This window comes from Pseudopipra pipra, chromosome 1, assembly GCF_036250125.1.
Source record: "Pseudopipra pipra isolate bDixPip1 chromosome 1, bDixPip1.hap1, whole genome shotgun sequence".
NCBI classification, from domain to species: Eukaryota; Metazoa; Chordata; class Aves; order Passeriformes; family Pipridae; genus Pseudopipra; species Pseudopipra pipra.
In genome coordinates, this window is record NC_087549.1 from 43,692,574 (window position 1) to 43,714,147 (window position 21,574).

The window sequence follows — 21,574 nt, forward strand, 5'->3', positions numbered from 1 at the left end:
CAAGGGGCTTACAGGAACACCCAATCACAGGAAAGGGTTAACAAGGACCAATGGGACACCTCAGGACACCTTTCCCAGGACATTCCTGCATGGGAGATAACAGTTGCTGTGGGGGGTGTTGGGAAGAAGAAACACGTGTTTACAAAGGGACCACAAAGAGCCATCCTAAAACATGTTCAAACAAGTTTCTCATCAGACTTAGTGCTACATCCCACCCCTTTTAATTCCTTAAAGATGAATATGTCTTTATTGATATATGGATTTTAAATTTACCCCATTCTCTTAGTGTCTGAGGGTGTCCCTATAAAACAGAATTTAAAAATGTTTTTATTGATGTATTCATAAACAAGTTTTTCACTTACACAAACTTCCAATTTACTGCTGAACCAAACAAACTACTTATTGCTGTTAATTTTAGTTTCATTAGAGTCCAAATGGTTGTTTTCTTCTGTTTCTCGGAGGCAGTCCTGGCGTCCGGAGGGGGGAGCGGCGGCGGCTGCTGTCTCGGCCACATGGCGGGACGGGGGGTGCTGTGTGCGGCAGGAGCAGGGCGCAGGCGGGATCGGCGGGATCGGCGGGGGCCGCCAGCAGCGCCGGGGTCTCGGCGGGGCGGCGGTACTGCTGGTGTCCGGTCCGGTCTGTTGCGGGGCAGGGTGTGCCCCGGGCGGCTCGGCAGGTGGGAGCTGGAGCGGCGGGAGCGGGGCCGGCTGATGTAGGGGTTTTCCCGGAGTCGCGGCGCGGCGGGGCCGGCCCGGGGCCGGGAGCCGCGCAGGGGGATTGCTGCGGAGCTGTTTCTAGCAGCTTTAACCCTTTTTTCGCCATGCTGGCGTGGTCTAAGTCCCTTGTTAGAAACGGGACTATCTTTCAGGTTAGCAAAACAGTCTTATTAGATGACTTGCGGATGGAATTAGATATGTTCTTTAAGCTTTCTTTTTCTCTCTTAAAGAGGCATGCACGCTTCTTGTAGTTACAGGTTTACAGGGGGAGAGGTTTAGGGAGTATGCCGAAGTCTGCTTATAAGGGAATATGCCGGGTCTGCTCCTTACCTGAATGTCCTCAGGAAGGTTGAGGTATTCAAAACAGGCTGCTCTCTTGTGGTGATGCCGTCTGCTAATACCTTGACGCTTAGACTCCGGTCCACCGTTGAGCACGACTTCGCCCCAGTCTGTGCGTTAGGACTGCTCTAATCTTCACAGAAGAGTTCAAACAATCTTGGCCTTCACCACGTGGCACCAATTACGGCGGATTGAGGGGGATTGGGGAAGACTTCGGGGCGTCGGGGAACACAGATGTCGCATCTGCGCCTTAGGAATCACCTATCTTCATAGAAGAGTTCAGTAAATTCGTTTCCTCACACGGGGCACCAGTTCTGGATCCCTTTCCCCACCCTCGACGTGGGGGAGCCCAGTTGTGGTTCCTTCTCCATCTGAAGAACCATTCCGACGTCTTGAAAGGACGGGGAAAGGGAACTCCAGCGACAGGGTTTTTCAGGCCCCGAGCCTGGAGGGGAGAGGTGCTCCCCCCTCCCCCCACCACCCACGTGGCCCCATGGCAGGCACAGAGACAGCACACCGGGCGTGGAGAGGAGGCAAGAGAGTGTTTATTGTTGGGGATGTCACATTTATAGGGTTAGGGAGAATCACAGGTTAACCAATTAGAAGTCTCAAGGGGCTTACAGGAACACCCAATCACAGGAAAGGGTTAACAAGGACCAATGGGACACCTCAGGACACCTTTCCCAGGACATTCCTGCATGGGAGATAACAGTTGCTGTGGGGGGTGTTGGGAAGAAGAAACACGTGTTTACAAAGGGACCACAAAGAGCCATCCTAAAACATGTTCAAACAAGTTTCTCATCAGACTTAGTGCTACAGGTTGGATTGGGTTTAGTGGTGTTATGTTTTGGATGAAGGGGACAGAGTTAAGAATATAAATACAGTTTGACTGCCTAATCTTCACTGGCCAAGAAAAGATTCCTGGACTGAATCTAACAAAACCAAAACAACAACTTCCTGCTTGTCACTCATTCTTCATATCTTCCCAAAGAGTTCCTTGTTGTCATTTACAGGTCAGGTTTTTTATCTTTGTGATTACTGCAGGGGACACATATTTTTTACAAAATGATTTCATATTTGATAATGGTTACCTAAAGTAGTTATCAGTCTAGAGGACAAAAACTTCAGGTGTACTGGTAACATAAAAAAAAAAAAGGGAAGGAATAGCAAGTAATGGGGGACATTTGCAAGAAAGATTAGTTGTCTGGATCCCACACTTGTTTTATTTTCTAATTAAATATAAAAGCCTGCCAGTGAAGCTCTGAATGGTGTATCTTGACAGATTCCTGATAGCAAATAAACATATCATAAGCTTATTGAAACACAAACTATACAGCAGTAGCTAGAGATGCTGTAAGATCCTAAATAGGGTTACTCAGCTGTGTTTGCTTGGTATTTTCTTGCTGGAAGGAAGTATTTACTAAAAAGAGCTACGAGATCCCATTTTCCTTTCCTCATAATAAAATACAAGGAAAACCAAAAGAAATTAGGGGAAAAAAGTCAATTTGTCCTCTCTTTAGCTGTTGAGGGCAGACAGCAAAACTGTTCTTAGGGATCATTTGAGCTCTTTCCCATACTCTTTGCTACTGGAGCAACTGAGCAAATGACACATTTGAGTATAATAATTTTGTGATTTACAACTTTGTATAAGGGCACGTGTATGAGTAGGGAAGTGAATTTGTGTCTGCAGGCGTATTTACACACTAGCCCATAAACACAAATTTCATACATACAAATTTTAAGTTCTTTTATTTATACTTTGATTTGAGGTATATGTTTTGGTTCCCTGTTCTCTGTTAATGTTGAAAATATTTGCCAGCCACACAGTTACCGGTTCTAGCAAACAGCTATCATAAAACAGACTCACTGACAAATGCAGAGTTTATTGGGATTACAAAGAGAAGATGGGAGCTTTCTATATTGCTGAAAGAAAATAAAATCTTGAATAAAACATGTTCTTCTTAACATGACAGTACATAAGCAAACAAAATATGTTCAGGCACTTTTTAAATTCTGTTTTGAAATGAAGAGCTTGCACGTAATTTAATTTCACAGTAATTAGGACTACCTATGAGACTCAAAATTAATAAAATGGAATTGCTATCAGCTGGACTTAGATAGAAAAGAAATTCATGTACATAACAAATTTTCTGAACAGTTACACCTGATCTTTTTCATTGTCCTTAGACAGCGAAATTCTGAGGCTTTTTGGGGGGGGCCTTGATTCTAAAAAAATGTACTTCAAAATTTTAAATTAAATGTGCCAGTGCACAGCTAAAAGAGAACTAGGAAATGTTTCAGCTCATGCAATACAAATAGGAAAAAAAAAAGAAAAGAAAAATCCTAGATTTTTCCATATTTTTTCCCCTTCAGTTAAGAAATGGTTTCATTACAGGTAAACTGAAGCATATACACCCATGTCTTTATAAAAACAAAGACATCCACAGCAAACTGTTCCAGAAAAATAAATTATTACTAGAAAATTATGCTTTCATAGAAAGCCTGACAATGTTTTCTTCTTTCACATTCAAGTAAAACAGATTTAATTCAGTCTGCCAGAAATGGCTATGCTTCTGCTCTGTGAAAAATATGCTAATGATGAAAATAAGGACTTGACAATTTACTGAATACTAAGCGGAAAATCTGTAATGAATTGCCTGTGTTGTAGTGTTCAGTTTAGGCTCATTTTTCTTCCTCAGTTGCTATGGAATACTAGAAATAGCATAAAGAAGATTATACTATTTTGTGGGATGTTGTGCATGTCCCTTAAGACAGAATGCTTAGAAATAAAGACAAAAGTCAGCTGTGGGATAAATGAAATTCAAAGCAGTAATAAATAATAGGCTTAAGTACTAACTTTTCAATGCAAAAGAGAAATACAGAGAACAAAACAGAAATGCCAAAAAAATTCAACCCCAACAAATAAATCTCAATCAGCAACTAGCAAGTTGAAACCTACAGTAATTCATTTTACACCTGCAAGGAAAAGCAGCTTCTTAGGTTACTCAGATGGTGCAACAAAAGCTCATAAATCCATTAAATGAAGGCATGTCTTCAAGTTCCCAGCCAGACTTCAATTTTGACTGCAGGTTTTAAGCCTTCAACAGATTAAACCCTTTTCCTAAGAATATTTTATCAGAGTGTACATTCAAAAGGTGACTCCTTCTAGCTAAAGTGTCTGTATCCTTCTGTGTTTGAAATTTTTATATATACGGCTGCTCGTGACAGGCTTATGTGTTGAATCGCATTTGTCCAAATACTATCTAAAGTAAATACAGGAGATTATTCTTCCCTTTTCCAAGCACAAGAGAGCTGAACAGGGCTGCTGGCTACTCAAAAAGATTCTTGCATTTTGCCCCTAATCAGCATACACTGATATTAAGCTCTCTTGCAGGTCTTGCTTCTGACTTTTATTTTAAAATACCAGTACCTATGTACTATAATGTTAATAAGTGGCAGATCTTCATTTCAGAACAATGATGGAAAGAAGAACACATGCTGTCAAATCTCAGTTTCCCCAAAATATTTTTGAAAATTTTGCATATGGACAACAATGGACAACTATTATTGGAAAGCTCTTCTATGTCCTTGCTTTCCTCGAAAAGATGCTAGCAAAACAATCTGATAAAGGAAGTAAAATAGAAGAATGTATTCAATCTAGTCATGATTCAGTTTATAGGAACTGCAGGCAGACTTTGGATAAAAGAATAAGAAAACACTCTGTAGACTGGAAGATCTCATCTCTTCAGTCATTTTTAAAAAATAAATCAGTCTTAAAGCACTATACTATAGGAAACATACTACACACACACAAAAAACAAAACAACCACCAAATAAAACAAAGCCCCCACCCCAAACAAATAAACCAACCAAAAAAACTTTCACTGCTCAGAGGATGGACTGAAGATCTGGTGAAACTTTCATAATGTAACTTCTGCGAGTATCTAACTGTGTTCAGGATATTTTTATTTCATTTCTCTCTCTCTGAAAGAGAGACATTATTTTTAAAGCAGAATTACTCTTTGAAATACCGAAACATTAAAGAAAAAAGATCTGTAGCATACAGCATAGTTACGCTGTCTAGGAGAAATGTGAGAAGACAGATATGACACAATACGCTCTTTTGGGATAATGTTACACATATGGTAACACCAATTTATAATGCAGAAGGTTTCTCTTTTCATCAGTCTGAACTACATTATTGCTTTTCAGTCTCTTTCCATAGCAGTCTACACTGAGACACAACATAAAAAAAAGACAAAACAAACTCTTACATTAAATATCAAAATATATTGATAAAAGAATCATTACACTATGAAAAACAAACACTGAAATCGTTGATGTCTCCTACTTCAAAATAAAATGTCCTTCATAGGAAGTGTTTTCATGACTGTACAAAATAAACAGTAAATCTTTTAAGATCATCGGCATCTGCACTGCTATCCATTATTTGTTACATTTAAGTTGTTGGATTTACACTTGTATTAAAAAAAAGAAGATCTTTAACATTACCTTAAGACGTTACGGAGATCTTAATTTCAGCAAATTAGGCTGTCATAAAGAGGACTTGGGTATGCATTCAAAAATAAAATATTTTTCCCCATACAGATCTTTAGAATTTGAAATATGTTTATCACATCACAAAATCTAACACTACAATTTTTCCTATTACAGTTAAACAACTGAACTTTTAAAATTTTCACATATTCTCTGAATTATTGTAACTTGAATATCTAACAATCCTACAAGTCACTCTCCCTTACCAGTAAAGCAACCAAGAAATAAAACAAAGGTTTATACAGTGCACAAGCATAATATTCTTTGAGAATATACAGATTGGGCTTTTGTGGAAGGAATAAAAATCTAAATGGCTGCACAAGTAAAATAAAAATATTTTAATAGCACTGTGGAAGCAAGTGTGTCACACATACTGGATTCTTGTTTTCCCAATCTTTGCAGATGTGTTTTCCAGAACTGCTATCAGATGTAAAGCAAACAAGTTTTTGGCAGATCTTTCAAAAAATTAAAAAAAAAAAAATCAAACAGTACCATTTCCTATTACATGAAAGGTGGAAAGGTGGTTACAATGTATGTTTTAGCACACAAACACAGAGAAATATTGTACCAAATGGAAAACTGAAGTCCTGAACACTAGGTGAGCACAAATGCATATGAAAATACAGCAGCAACATGCTAATCTTAAAAAAAAAAAAAAAAAGAGAATCAACTGTTCTGAAATCTAGAAAGGAAGCTATATGAACTTTTCTAAACTGTTTTAAACCATCAATTGAAGGTCATAATAAAATTCTGGAATTGTTCTATTTACTCATAACTGGTCCTAGAATCAAACTAAAGAAGGACACTTGATTGGTCCCAAGTCAGGACATGAAATAAATACTGGGATGTCTACACTGTAATACTTAGGAAAATTGCAGGGACACAGCATGGAGTTTGAGTCCTCAAAGGAATGGAAAAAGGATGACAGCAGATTAGGATAACTGGAGACCATGGGATAGGTGATGCAGTATGAGAAAGAGTGAAGATTCACCTTGCAGAAACTCTTGGGACAAGGGATTCCATATAGATGGGAACTAGTAGATACTGCACTGGCAACACCTCCTTAACGGACAAGATATTGGGAGTGGAGGAGCAGAGGACCAGGATATATTCATATCTCTGCATTTGGCTTTGATAAATATTACTTTGCTTCTCTCTCCACTCTCTTTTTACATATGCTCAATTAATATTCTTAAAAGTAAGAGCAGCATCCTCCAAAGTATTCTGCGTCATACTCAAAAGGTTCTTACAATTTACATTGTGTCATTTATCATCTGAAATACTTCTAAAATTAAATCCACCACTTAATAAAACTAACACAAGACTTTTCATCTGTGACATAAGCATGATTTTTAGCCTGCCTGTAACAACTGGGGCACCTGTTACTTAAAAGAACCAAAATGAAACAAAGGTAATTTTATAAAAAACGCTGACACGCAGACTGATTTTACTGGACTGTTTATTAAAGTCCCTACACAGAGATTCAACTGTCCTGTGAAGGAAAGAAGAGCAGCATTGAAGCTAACACAACAGCCCAGATAATTTCTAAAATACTAGAAATATGGAGAAGAAATTAGGTCAATGGTGGGTCAAGCAAAAAAAAAAAAGTACATTCAAGGTAGTTAAATGTCTTATATTGAAATGTATCTTGTATAATATTCATAATGGAAGATTCACCATCACTAATAAATAAAAATTCTGTCATCTTTGCATTAGCTGAGGGAAAACATTTGAGGCTTTATTATTTTACACCTGTTTAATTTGCATCCAAAACTACTTTTCCAAATCAATACAAAGGTGGGATTACTGCTGTCCAGACATAAGCAAGCTAGCTTTAAACTAACAGTAATCACAATGCAGCAACACGGAGTCCAGAACTCACAACCCTGATGTTTGGCTTGAGCTAATACCATAGTTGTTTTAGGGCTCCATCACTCTAAAACCTGAAATAATTACCACAGAGGTGACAAGGGTGTGATTATGCAAGTTAAAGTGCCAAGGCTGGAATGCAGTAATATAGGAAATTCACCAATTTTTACCAGGCTAAACTGCACCGTGCATAACAATGCTGGGAATGCCTAAGCAAGAAGGAGCAAGCCTGAGATTTTCAGCTGGCAAATTGCTGCTATCAAAATGGCCTACCAAATTAGGCAGTTTGTTGTTACACTGGGAAGAAGTGCGTTTCAAAGAGGTGTCTGAAGTGAATTTATGCAGAAAGACAGGTTGTACTGAAAGTTTGTTTCTTTCACTACTCTACAGCCAAAAGCCACATCTGTAGATGCATGAAAATCAACCTAATAATGCCAGGCAAAAGAATCTGAATAGCTTTCTCTCTCTCTTTCCATCAAGGCTTCCTTTCAGTCCATTGCAGGGAATAACTATCTTCAGACAAAACAATGCACTCCCTTCAGCTGAAGAGGCTCCCAAATAAATTCTATCAGACATATGCAACCACAGAAGCCTTTTAACTGTACGTGCTCTTCTATTAACCACTAGAGCCTTAAGACAAAACCTGTGGTTCTTTCAATTAATTTTTAAGGGTGTTTGGTAATTGGAGAGCATTTTCTTTCTTTTTTTTTCTTTTTTTTTAGTGAAAGATAAAAACTATGACTTAATTATGAATCATAATGACATCTTGGAATGACTTTACAGAGAAAGAAAGCAAAAAATTCTCTGTCTACATGCATACACAATAAAACAAGGAACTTTAAAATGATAAACAACAGAAGACAGTTGCCAGCTCATTTAGCCTATTTACAGAAACAGTAGCATTCAGAAGGGATTTTATTTTTAAGTCAATAGCTCTAAGGATGAAGTATGCAAAGGCTTAAAGAGACACTGTCAGAAAGATCAAAGGATTCAAAAGTGATGGTAATATTTTCAGGAGTCCCCTCTAACTTCAAAGTTAAATACAGACCCTGCACGGATCATGTGTTTTATTCCACTGATGACTCCACTCAGCAGTTCAAAGTGGGTTTAATTCTAGCTAACCCACTAGTTTCATATTTCTGTAAAAAGTGTGTAAATCTAGTAAGAGTGTCTTCGAGACTATTAATAGCGTCATACTTTGCTGCTTTCCTAGGCTCAGAAGACTTAATATGTTATGATATAATTCATGATAAATATTATCAACACTGTGGAGTGGAGAAGAAACAGCACTATTGCCAGTGCCAATGGCAAGCACCTCTTCTTAGTCTTCTGAAAGACTACTGTCACAACAATAAGTCAATAGAGAGCTTAGTCTTGCGGAGCAAAAGACAAAATATGCAGAGGAAAAAACTGATGATGAGGAGATAGGACTGACTTTGATTCCCATAGTTGAAACTAAGATCAACAAAGAAACATCAAGAGAAAGAAGTTTAAGACTCTTATTGGAAAATGAAAAACAGAATGAGACAAAGGGACTTCTTTTAAACTCTTCTATGAATTACCTGAACAGAATCAAAGTTACTTGACCATACAGAGGTCAGTTACTCTAGCTGAAGCTGAACAGCAAAACCACTATGAAATTATCCCATTCCAGTCACAATCCTGAGTCTAATGGAGGAGGAAAGCAAATAGCTAGCATAGCTGTGGGCTAAAGTAGCACTCCAAGAAATTAAACAGTGCTTGTCCCATTTTGAAATTTTATTGGCTTTTAACTTGGACTGAGAAACCTTGGCTTTAATCTTATCCAGACAAGTCAATTTCCCAGCCTCACCATGCAAAGGACAAAAGGAACTACAGAAAGCCAAGACATAATCTAGGGTTATTAGCATCAAACATTTATCAGAGTTTGGCTGGATATTCTCCCCTAGGACTCAAACAATATGTACGGCCCAAGTACTGAAAACTGATCTAAAAAAATTCATAGAAAACCGCGGATCAAGGGATATGCTAGTTCATTCCTCTAGGTCAAGGCAGGATCAACCAAATCTGCATAACTCCTGACAGACATGTATCTACGTTGGCTTTGGAGAGACATAGAGATCTCTCACATCTCTCCCACAATTCATCACAGAAATCAATTAAAAAATTTTAAAAAAATTTCTGCTGTCTAATCAGAATCTTCTCTTACCACAAATTTAAAAGGCCTTATTTCTTGTTCTGTCCATATCAGACATTCAAGATAACATTCCTCACTCTTTCGTATCTTTTATATAGTTGAAGACTCACTATGTCTATAGTCAATCTTTTCTTCCTTAATCCAAACACCTAATTCATACCAACTTCTGTCTTATTTTTGTCTCCCTGGTAATTTTAAGCAGTCTCAATTGGTCCTATTCTTCATGAAGGTGCAGTGCCCCAAACAGAAAGGAACAGATAGATTATTTCTGGTGGTTCTACAGGCAATTTCCAGGTAATGACAAAAAAGGACAAAACCAAGGATGATACTTGGGTCAGAGTTTAATATAGCAAGAAACTAAGAGAATTAGAGAGAAGCTTTTTTTTTTTCTGTGAGAATCAGCAAAAATTTTTCAAACACATGATGATCTAGTTAAATATACCCATTATGACCACACAGGCATCTCCTGGGAAAAGAGAGACAGAGAAGCATCTGGCAAGTTTCTGAGCCTGTGTTAGGAACAAAAAATCCTTGAACAGAAGATGCAAAAAGCAGTTAGAAAGGAAGGCAGTACTAGGTTTGACTTGAACCCGTGGGGAAGAGCCAGCTGAAAACATTGAGTGGTTGTGCAGGAATGATTCTTCATTTTTAGGAAATTAAGGGAGAATACAAAAAAAACAAAATTGGCTTTAGGAAATTAAACTTCAGCAAACTCACTCACACAGCATGCATAAAGACATTTGTGTAAGCCCACTAACAGATAGGAAGCTGGCTTGCTCTTCCATGAAGGGGTAGCACTGAGCACTTATACCAAAAACAGAGGTGCTAATGCCTAATCAGAAAGGTGTCTATGATTAGACAACTGCTAAAATCAACACCAGGAAAAAACACGGGAAAAATTGATTAGATGATAAATAAATAAATTAGATATTCTCAAATCAGTTAAATCTGCTGAAATTCACCATAGGTAATTAAAGCTGACTGGATCAGTCTCAGAATTATCAACAGTCATTTTTGAGAATTTGTAGAGGATAGCAGTAATTCCAAATGGCTGGAAAACACTTAGTGAATAGCTTAAAAAAAAAAAAAAAGAATGAAAGAAGGCTGGTCCAAAGAAGTAGAGATGCAACAACTGAATTTCAATTCCCCTCAAATATGGAATAAAAATTATTTGGAAGCATTTAGCAAATAAGAAGTTGAGTAATACATAGAGCTGTCAAGAACAAGTTACTTCAAATCTATCAAAATATTATTTGTGACATAGCAGCAGACCCTGTAGCTAGAGAAGCAGCAGTAAGTATCCTATAGCCCAAGCAGGCATCCTACAGCCTGACTTAATGATTGTTTGGAAATTGTTTCTCATAAGCAAAAAAGAGAAATATGTCATGCTGCAAAAAGAAACAAGTTCTAATAAGCAGTTTACACTAAACTTGGAAGAGCTGCAAGCATGCTGAAAGATGAGAGTACATGGTTAAAGCAATCTTATTGAGTTAGAGAAATGGTCTGCAGAAAACCTGAACACAATTCAGTAATGGAAATTCTAGACCTTAACAGGAACAAGTAACAGGAGAAATACAAGATGGAGAACAACTATTGAGGCAGCAGACCAGTGAAAAGGAGCACTGAGGCTAGAGTGGATCATACTCTGACTAGTAGTCTATGTCACACTAGCAAAATCTCATGCCTGGATGCATACACACCAGGTTGCAAGTCTACAAATTTACAACAGGAGAGGGAAATGTTTTCAAAACAATGGGACAGCAGGTTCTAGGATAGAAAATCCAGAGCACTGTGCACTGAAGTGAGCTGGTGTCTGTTTTCCTTGTAAAGAGATTTCAATGTCCAGGACTGTTGGCCTGACACTGTTCACAGGTGTTAGTGTAAAATAAACACCCCTCCTCCCCACCATTCGCAGAAGAAAACCAGCTTTTTCTACATCCTCAAAATGTTTGCCTTAAAACTTTTTATTCCTTCTAGGTAGCAGACCTGCCTGCTGACCATTTTACAATCAACCACCATAACAGGAAAAGTATTTAACAAGTACCCCCTCAAAGACACAGAAAACCAGGTAGGCTATAACCTCTCACAGGACTTATCAGTGAAGTTTTTATTTTTGTTTGTAACATGTATCTGCTTTGTAACTCAGGAATTTTCCTCCTTTTGCATTTAATTATTTGAGTAATACAAAAATAAATATGCAACTTGATGTCTTTATGGCAAACAAAGAAAAAAAGAGGCTGTATAGTCTGACAGTGTCTTTTTAAAGATTACACATAATGACAATGAGATTGCTGAAAATCATACATTATTTTTTCAGATTTACTACCACAGCAAAAAGCTTTAGATTAATTAATGCTGCAATAGATATGAAAAACGACTAAGCCAATTAATCTCATTCATCTAAAAATGGAACAGTAGAGAGGAGAATTTTTGAAGAACTTCATTTAGAATTACTAAGGTTCTCCTGAAAATGATAATCAGTATAAAGGAATAAGTAAAGTATATTAAAGTAGTAACAGATTCCTGGCACAAGTTCAGACTTGGAAGAATACACAAATCAATACAGAATAAAATACACTCATGCCATTCTGCTGCTTATGGCCAGGTGACTGCATATCATAAATTTACATCCCTTGCTCATCTTAGCTGGCTGCAGTAAAGAGACCAGGAAAGACCATCTTTAGTAACAGCAAAGGCACCACACTGGCAGAAAGGTACTGAAAAAAATTGCAGGCAGGATGAACCGAACGGGAGACTTTAAATTCAAGTACTGTGAAAACATCACATACACACTGAGGCCCAATCAACGAATACGTGTACGAAGTCAAATACCTTATTGGATCCTACTAAGAGTTAGGCAAGAAGATAACCTTGCAAGTTTGTGCCAAATCAATATTGAAATGCAGCAGGAACAACTTTAACATGAAATCAGAAGTTAAATGCAAATTCAAAATACTTTTAAAAAAATGAATACAGAATCAACATTTTTTCATTTTACAACTGCAGAATTTAGAACATTTAGGCTAAGGAGTTTAGGATCACCGAGCCTATAACATAGCAGAATGTTTCAACCATGGAGAAAAGAATATTGAATTTATCCTTCTCAGTTTTCTAGGTACTCAGGACCACATATAGCATCTTGCAATCTACTACACATTCACACATATCTGCACATATCATACTATGAATAAAAATCATAACAAATCTGAATTTCTTTCCCATTTCTCTGCAATTCTGTTTCCTAGTAACTGAAGAAATGAAAGAAGTTCTAGCTTTGAACCTCTTTAAAGGAATCTTTCTCTTATTATCCATTCTGCAACAATTAAAAAGGGCTTTGACATTTTCTATACTTAAAACATAAAACATTGCCTTCATTTCCTCCCATAGGTTTTCCATGCCAAATTTTATTCATGTTCTGATTACGGATACAAGAATTTTTAAAATTACAAAGAAGTGCTATTATCAGGCATTTGAGCCCCTCCCAGGCAGTTGTCTCATATCACAAGACGTAAGAAGAAAGCAATCTAATCACTGCTGTGAGAAACAGTATCTTAGTAAAACAGATTTTCAAAATTGTGTTTTCTTGCTTTTTTGTTCTTGTATGCAAATTGTTGCAGCATAACACACATTTGGACATTCATTTTCTAAAGTTTTCATCCCCTTGTTTCCTTGGCATCATTGCCAAATATGCTTGAAGCAGTTTCTTGGAAGGAACTAATGCACTTCTTAAATCTGTAAAAGGTGGCAAATTCAACTTCATCTCGTACACCACCTCTTTTTTAATTTTACCAAAATACAGCTATTATGAGAATGTTATGAGGCTACCAACAAAGTAGTGCACCATTATGCAGTGCAAACAATCACACAGAGTGCTCTGTTTCTTAGGAACAACAGTGAATTCAGCAAAAATATGTCCCATGTTTACTTCTGGTTCACCTTTACATAGGATTTGAAGTTCTCTTGTCCTAGGCTTTAGGTTCCACACTAGAAGGATATAATTAAAATAAAAGCAGATTTCTACCTTTGGTTTGAGACAGCAACAAGTATTAAAACAATTTATTAAAACAGAAAGACTTTACTATAACATTTGGAGAAGAGGAAAGTGCATCTTGTAGGAAACCCCACCAAACAACCAATTTTTCCTTATTTTTACTTCCTGCTCAAGTTTCTATTTGCAGCTCACTACAGGAGCTACCAAGTAGACAGTCACCTTTCAGAACAAGAAGCTGCATGCACATCTGAACCAGGTGTCTATGGAAGACAACTGTTTATTTCTGTAGGCTCTGGATAACCCATCTATCCCCCTAAAAGCCTAATCATTATCGCTGAAATCTACATCCAGAGTATGCTGTTATTAAGCAACTCTGCAGTGGAGTTGCTGCATCAGTTATCAGTTGCTGTATCCATCCTCTGCAGCCACACAGATAAGCTCCCAGTGTTCAAACAGCCCTATCCTTCCATTCCCAGTTCTTTATCGGCATAACCCCTGTAACCACAGGCAACACCCTCATGTCCTAACAGTGATTTAAGTGCCAGACCACAAACCCAAGAAAGAGAAGTGTGCCGAGCTTCATCTTGCACTTTCTCCATGCACACAGTGGCAGAGGTAACCCAGCTGTCAAGCTTCAGTACTTAAGCAAAAATGAGATGTAGCACTGGGCTGTCTGAGCAGATCACACCGTCTTTGTAAAGAAAAGCCACTGGACTTAAGCTGGCCCACAGACCCCTTTTGGAAGGTACAAAGTTAAACCAGCCAGCCACCATTTTAAAAGCCTTGAACTAATAAACCTATCAGCTATATTTCCCACTTTGGTACTGGAAATCAATTCAGACAGCACTTTAAGTTTTTTAAAGATTATATACCACTCCTGGATGGTTTTCAAAAATATAGCAAAAAATACAGAACATATAAACACTGACCTTGTTTCTTTTAACCCTTCTTTCTGAATGACTTCCAATATTTGTTTTGCAGTCATTGGTGAGTTGGGGTACTTTTCCAATGCCTGGAAAGAAATAATAAATGTGTAAGTGACAAGACACAGCTGTCCTGTGAATCTGAAAGGTTATATGATCATGCAGTTTTATCTAGTCATTTGTGAAAGGCAGGGAATGGTAGTGTTGAGACTGGAGTCCTCTGTCTGTTGGAAGGCCAGATACAACCCAGGAAACTGCAGCAAGAAAAAGATTTACTTGCTGTTTTTGTACATCATCTGCTACATCTGCCTGGGAAAAATTCTTACCAGGTTCCAAATACAAGAATTGAAATACACAACTAATTTTATGACACAGCAACAGATTTTCTTTCAGGCACAAGGGGGAAAAAAACCCACAAAAACCAAAGGGAAAAAAATAATAATAATAAAAAAGACTAGCACTTTCTTTGATTTTTATTACTTTAGAACTATTTGAGGTCATTTGAATATTCTACACTTAGGTTTCACCATGACCTCCGAAAAAAATGGGCTAAACCCTCCATTTGTAGAGCAGGAGCTACTGTGAGAATTGACACAGTGAGGTTTCAATTTTAAAATGCTTTTTGCTTCTAAAAACAATGAAAAATGAAGCAGTCAGAACAGTCACAGCACATAAGATGCTACATGACAGAGTGCAGTATATTTTTCCAGTTCAGTTCAGTTTTCCACTTCTTTGCCTTTTCCAATTGAGCCCAAAGTAACTCACTCCTCTTTACAGATAGAACCATCTTGTATGGATTTTTCTGATTTTCCACTTCCTTTTTGTCCCCATCAGTTTTATGCTGTTAAACAAACAGCCATTCTTTTGCTCATGTGACGTGCCAGACTGACAGCCCTGGAAAATGAAACCTTTCAATCAGCAGTAAAAGGTGCTGCACAGGCCACGGCAATCAAGCTTCCCAGAGCATCTTGACCACGTATCTCAGCCAGAACTTGCATTTCTACCCTGTGCAAATATGAAAGCAGTTTGGTCCGATTCTATTTATCCTGAGCTTCTCTCTAGTAGTTACCAAATGATGGCAAATGTGAAAGTAGCTACTACTACATGGATACCTGCCCACTAGGAACTAGAGACATCACCACATCCTATCAGCAAATCAAGCTGTGAAGGGTGCTAGCCAGGGCTGTAATTCAACTAGCTCACCTAAAACCAAAGTCTCCCTACTCACTACAACTTGACCAGCTCAGCCCTCTCCTGCCATTTTACAGTTCTGATTTACTGCCTGTTCTCTTTTGCAGCCAAAACACAGTTTACCAAATCCTTCAGTTCTTTGTTAGAGATGAGCTTTGTATCCTTTATCTTTCAGTTCCATAAAGGAAAATGTAGAAGTGAGGGCTGCACTAGAAAAGCTCAGTTCAGCTCCCAGACCTATCTCGTGTACATTAGTAGGCAAGATTCAAAAGGGATCCATCAGGAAAGGAAAATCCAAAGGTGATTTGAAAGGAGAAAAGGAAAGAGTAAGAGTACAGCAATGAGTAAGGACAGAAGGAACTGCACACAGGGCTGGGAAGAGGGCCACTGCACAGCAAGGGAAGAGAAATGATATGATGTATTAGTGACAGAAGCACAATGACACATTGGAAAAATGACAATGTGTATAAAGATTAAGACTAGGATGAGAAAAGATTAATGGTGTGAAGAAACAAAAGTGGAAACTTTAACCTTCAGAAAAAAGACAAAGAAGGACAAGGTAAAATGAGAACACACCAAAATAAAGGGAAAAAAAGAACTAAACTGGGAACATTCCAGAGAGCAAACTGGAAAGGACAAAAGAGGATACTACACTGTACTGGACACGGCTATGAAGGAAACTGTGTGCACTTGAAAGTGGGGTTACTCACTGTGGAGGATTCCCTGTTTCTCTTCCTGAGTACAGGCCCCTCAGCACACCTGGGCAGCTCCTCCCTGCAATTGAGAAAATTTGGGTAGCCCTGTCCCCTTCTCTACGACATCACATCCTACTCTATAAAGTCAGTAAAGTGCCAAGTATTACCATGAGAGTTCAACAATAACAGTAAGGAAACAATAAAGCTACGCAAACATCAGAAGTCACCCTGTCCTGGACAATGGGAGAAGGGAGAGCACTTTGTGCTGAGGAAGCTGCACTGAACTGGCTGTGGAAACAATGGCCAGACATATGGATAGGGAAGATCATCTTCACCAAACAACAATGAAACCAACAAGTAGGATGCGTAACACCACTACAGAAAGTTTAATGAAACCCACAGGGCAGATTTCAAATACCACAGTATGAAGTGAACACATTCAGGGTATAATGACAAACTGAAATGCAGAGTATGTTAGACAGGCTGAAAGTGCTGGGGTAAACAATTGCCCATTGTGTGGACTTGCTTTACGCCAGACATGTAGCGTGGGCTGCAGTTCATATACCCCATGAATTTAATTCTGTTCATCTAACCCTTTAAACCCCATTATTTGAAGAACTGTTCATACCCTAACGGAAAAGCATTAATTCTCCAATTCAAACACTGCTTAAATTGAAAATACTGTTATTGTGCATATGATTAAGTTTTCTTCATCGGAATAAAGATTAATTTAGCAGAGAACCTAAGTAAGGATGGGGTTTTTTCTGCCCCTCCCACTATCCTGCCTGTTCTCATCTCTATTCCCCCCCTGCCCCCAGTTTTAAGTTCACTGTTTATCACAGTAAGAAAATAAAAATAATTACTTGTAAAAAACATTTCAATGATAACATCACTGTATTCCCTCAGTTACGGAAAATAGCGTCAGAGTATTCTTTAAGATTCTGTGAGCAAATGAATACACTGAACTGATAATTACACTAGCCTATCTTGCCTCTGTGTCTCACCATTAGTACTGCTAAAAGCCTGCAATCCCTTTTGCATTTCCAAGACTTTTAAAAATAATATTAGAAATTCAAACTGAATAACTAACTGTGCCTTAAGGCAAGTAACATACTAAAATGCAGTAGTGTAGTTAAGTCACAGGCTCACAGGCTTCTTGGTCAGAAAAACTAATGCACATCGGGGGAGAAAGCTCTAATCTGTTTTAAATATCTTTCTCCTTCCTCCCACTCCATCCACCAACACTCATATCATATATGGGCAGTGACTAATAACACTGAAATTAAAGCATGCCAAAGTACTGTCATGAAGAATATGACTGTTTCGATGTATTTTGTTAAGAAGGACAATGACAGAAGAATGGTTTGCACTGACTGCAACCTCTATCACAGAGGATCAAATATGCTCTATTTATTCCTGCCATTCAACCACAGCCTTAAAAAGGGACAGCCGCTAAATAACTGGGACAAATAATGTGATACCCATCAGGACAATCTGAAAGAGAACAGAAGTAGTCATTGCACCAGAACACATTCTTGGTGTTCATTCAAACCCGGGTTAATGGTTCAAAGAGAAGATGGCTCAGATCCTAACAAGCACAGTGGAAATCAAACCTCCCAGCAAATGGTAGCAGCCTGACAAATTTTTGTATTTGTGACACCTACAAGTATCAACTCACAACTTCATATTAAATAATCACACAAATGCCACAAACACACGTATTCCCAGTTTCACTGGAAAAGTCCTGGGACAAGAAGAAAATACAAATTCCTTTTCTCACCATAGCATCTATCATCTTTTGTGTGTTGACAACTGCTCAAAAAAGATCAGTTGTCACACCAGGGGAAAAACACTTTCCAGTGAACTGCTAACAAGAAAACTCTAGTACAGAGGCAAGACTCTCAGCTTTGCATAAGAGAGAAATCCTGAATGCTCAGCTTGCCCACAGAATCGGAAGAGAACCTCCATATAAGTGATGGAATTGTTCGTCTAATTTATATACACTGACTACCTGAATAAAATCTGTCCAATCATTTGCATTTTAACCAGTAGAGGGAACACAGCAGAGGGACAGAGGGAAGAAAGGCAAACCAGAGAGTCAGCCCTCCTGCCACCCATAAACATTCCTGCAGAAAGTGGGAAGCTTTGCCTGCAGCTATCAGTTATTACACTGACAGAAAACAATTCTTCTAAACAAGAACCAAGTGTGGCCTGATACTGTGCTGTGGTCCAAAAGCAGCAGGCAGATCAGTCTAGTGGGCTTGATGATCCTGATTGTGTGACCAGACTATAGTTATCTGGAAGGGGCCAAAGCTTCTTCAGTTTCTGGAAGCTGCTGGCAGGGATCTGAAGGTCAGATAGCTGACAAAGATCAGGATCATTTTATCACATCTGCTTGGTCAAACCATAGTCTGAGCCACTAGTCATAAACTGAAGCTATTCTCCTTAGAACGTTATTTAAATTAACTCAGGAGGAGAAGAAAGAGGAAGACTACAGTTATTCCCAGTGCTCCTACTCATCAGCTAAATATGAGTCAGGCTGAACTGCACAATGGACAATCTTGACTGCCCAAAGACAGCAGGGTGAATTTAGAAGAACAAAAAAAATAGCTTTCCTTCTCCTAAGCAGAAAATATAAAATATTTTCTAGCCACCCATTACTAAATTAATGAATTGAAAGATGGAGTATCAAACAGGGTACAAGAACAGTGTCCTGGAAAAAATCCAGCATTGTCCTATCCAGCTGCTTATGTGAGGTTAACAGGAGGACTGATTTCTATTGTGGGAAATGCCCCACTAAAATCTTTTGTGTTCATTTTTGATTAACAGCTTTAGTCATTGGGGAATTATCAGCAGCCTGGTAAAAGTTCAAAGCCCTTTGTGTGAAGAAAGATGGGTAAATGGTTCAGAGAGGAGGGGAGGGTACAGAGTGGGGGAAGAAAGGAAGTGCATAGAGATGGATAAGGAGGCGAAAACAGTAAGGAGGAGTACAAGATAAACGAAAAAGAGGGGTGATAAGAAGGGAAGATGCACTATGATCCATTTTAACACATATTCTCACATAGATATTAGTAGAACTATTGCTGATGGTGATCAAGAGAAAGGTAAGAGTAGTTTCCAGATACTAAAATATTAAAAGAAGCTGAAACGGGAATAATAATTTTCCTGGTAGGACTTTTGATTTTGAGCAGTTGCAATTACAATAAGGAAATTATACATTCTAAGTAGAAGAAAGTGCATTTCATAAGACATGTCTTTCATAGTATGCCCCGTACTATGAATTTGTCTTTGTAATCCATGTGGCACCTACAGATAAGCAAGAAAAGTAAAAAAAGGAAAGGAACAAAAACGTAACATGAATAAGAAAGCAACACAAAATTTCCATAAACTGCTGAAATATATTAAGTTTTAGCAGCAGTTACGTGCATACTTGCTAGTGCACACTTTTTTTAGTTTCAGAGGTAATGCTACTGACCCGTAGAGTTCAAATGGTTTAAAGTACACTCCTAAAATAATTTTCTCCAACTCTCTTTCACTCAGAAGTACTTCAATGAGAACTAGAGGGAACAAATGGTAAAGTATTTCTTGCAAGAGAATTTCTACTGCAGAGTTTGCTTACAAGATGGTCTGAAACTGTCTAGCTTTGCTAACCTGCTGTAAGGCATGATCATCTCCTAAAACACTGAATGAAAGGAAAGAGCAAGAAAGAAGCTGAATGACTTCTTTGTTTATGCCATTGCTTTAACTGGATCATTTAAGGCTTGTTCTGAGATGTCTGGACATGTTTATTGTTCTTTTTAAAATTAATTTATAATGTCATATTTCAAACAGATAAAAAGGCAGCAACAGTGCTTTGGAAATTCCAGGTAAACTGTACACTTGACATTTTGAATTCAAAATGAACTGGATTAAAATTCAGTTTAAATTAAACATACAGTCGGGCTATTCCTTTAAAAGGCACAAGCTCTAACAGCAGTGACATCTTGCCATTGCTAGTGGTCTCAAAGATCAAGCCAGAAAATGTAAAGTTTTCAACCCTAAACAACTGACTTACAATAACTTATTGATCTGGTCTGACACACTGAAACAAATGGAAACCTTCGCACTTCTCTCTTTGCTAATGCAATCAGCCTGTCCAAGCAACCAGGAACTTCCACTTAAAGGCTCTGTCAGCACAGACCCATAAACACCTCTGTGACTGTAACAGCATGAACCTAGTGAGCACACAGAATCCTATCAGATTTCTGTAAAATCAGGATCAAAGATACCCCAGCATGATTTCAAACTTGCTATGCCGGTATGGGTTCCACTATTAGCAACAGAATTACCACTGATGATTTCAGTTCAAGCATCCAGATTCCCAGAATGACAGCTCAGTTCTGACAGGCTCAGTCCAGCCTCAAGATTTCTGATTAGCCCTGCAAGACATACCTCTTCTTGCATTCTACTCCAACACTGCATTGCCTCTCCCTCAGCCCAGCATTTCCCTACTCTCCAAGTGCTACTCTCATCTTCTGAGGTGTTGCAATACCCCTAACTTCCGTATCTCCCACCTTTCCACATTCCTACCAAAACACCTTTTCTTCCCTAGTCCTTACCACAGTTTGTACTGGGATATTCCCATGTCCTCAACCTCCTCAAACATGAGCACATTCATGCAGATGCAGTTCACTGCCATGGGTTCCCCAAAACCTACATAGAGGTACACAAGTGCTGCCCAGGTAGTCAGCACTGAATACCTTGTCAGCAGCACACTGTACCTCTTAGGTGCTGACAGGACAAATTGTGTTGTCAACCTCCTGTGGCTTGTGGACCATATTCTTGGACTATTTAATTTAGAGTAGAAGTTTCATCAGTGCCTCCAGCTGAAAAACATGGGTCAAAGCTGTTTAAAACTATGAATCATTATTCCAGAGAAGGGACAGGGAGCAAAACACGGCTCTGCCGCCCAAAAATATTACTGAAACTGTACTCATTCGGTGATCACAAAGGCCACAATCCTGAAATGCCTCTGATTCCAGCAGGGATAAAAATTCTCCTTTGGCACTTACCCCTGTATAAATCAGAGACCATGCTTAGGTGACTGGAACTAATGGAGCTGAATGGACATGAGGGCC

At 38.5% G+C, this 21,574-nt stretch overlaps 1 protein-coding gene across 1 annotated transcript in view; it reads right to left on the reverse strand.

The window, feature by feature from the left end:
• The window catches only part of ASXL3 (ASXL transcriptional regulator 3), a 134,318-nt gene that overhangs the window by 92,950 nt on the left and 19,794 nt on the right, over positions 1–21,574 (reverse strand). The window contains exons 2-4 of the mRNA XM_064654143.1: positions 16,473–16,536; positions 14,578–14,660; positions 14,239–14,241 (exon numbers count right to left, since the gene is read on the reverse strand). Coding sequence (XP_064510213.1) covers positions 14,239–14,241; positions 14,578–14,660; positions 16,473–16,536 — 150 coding nt within the window. The remainder of the gene's footprint in view (positions 1–14,238; positions 14,242–14,577; positions 14,661–16,472; positions 16,537–21,574) is intronic.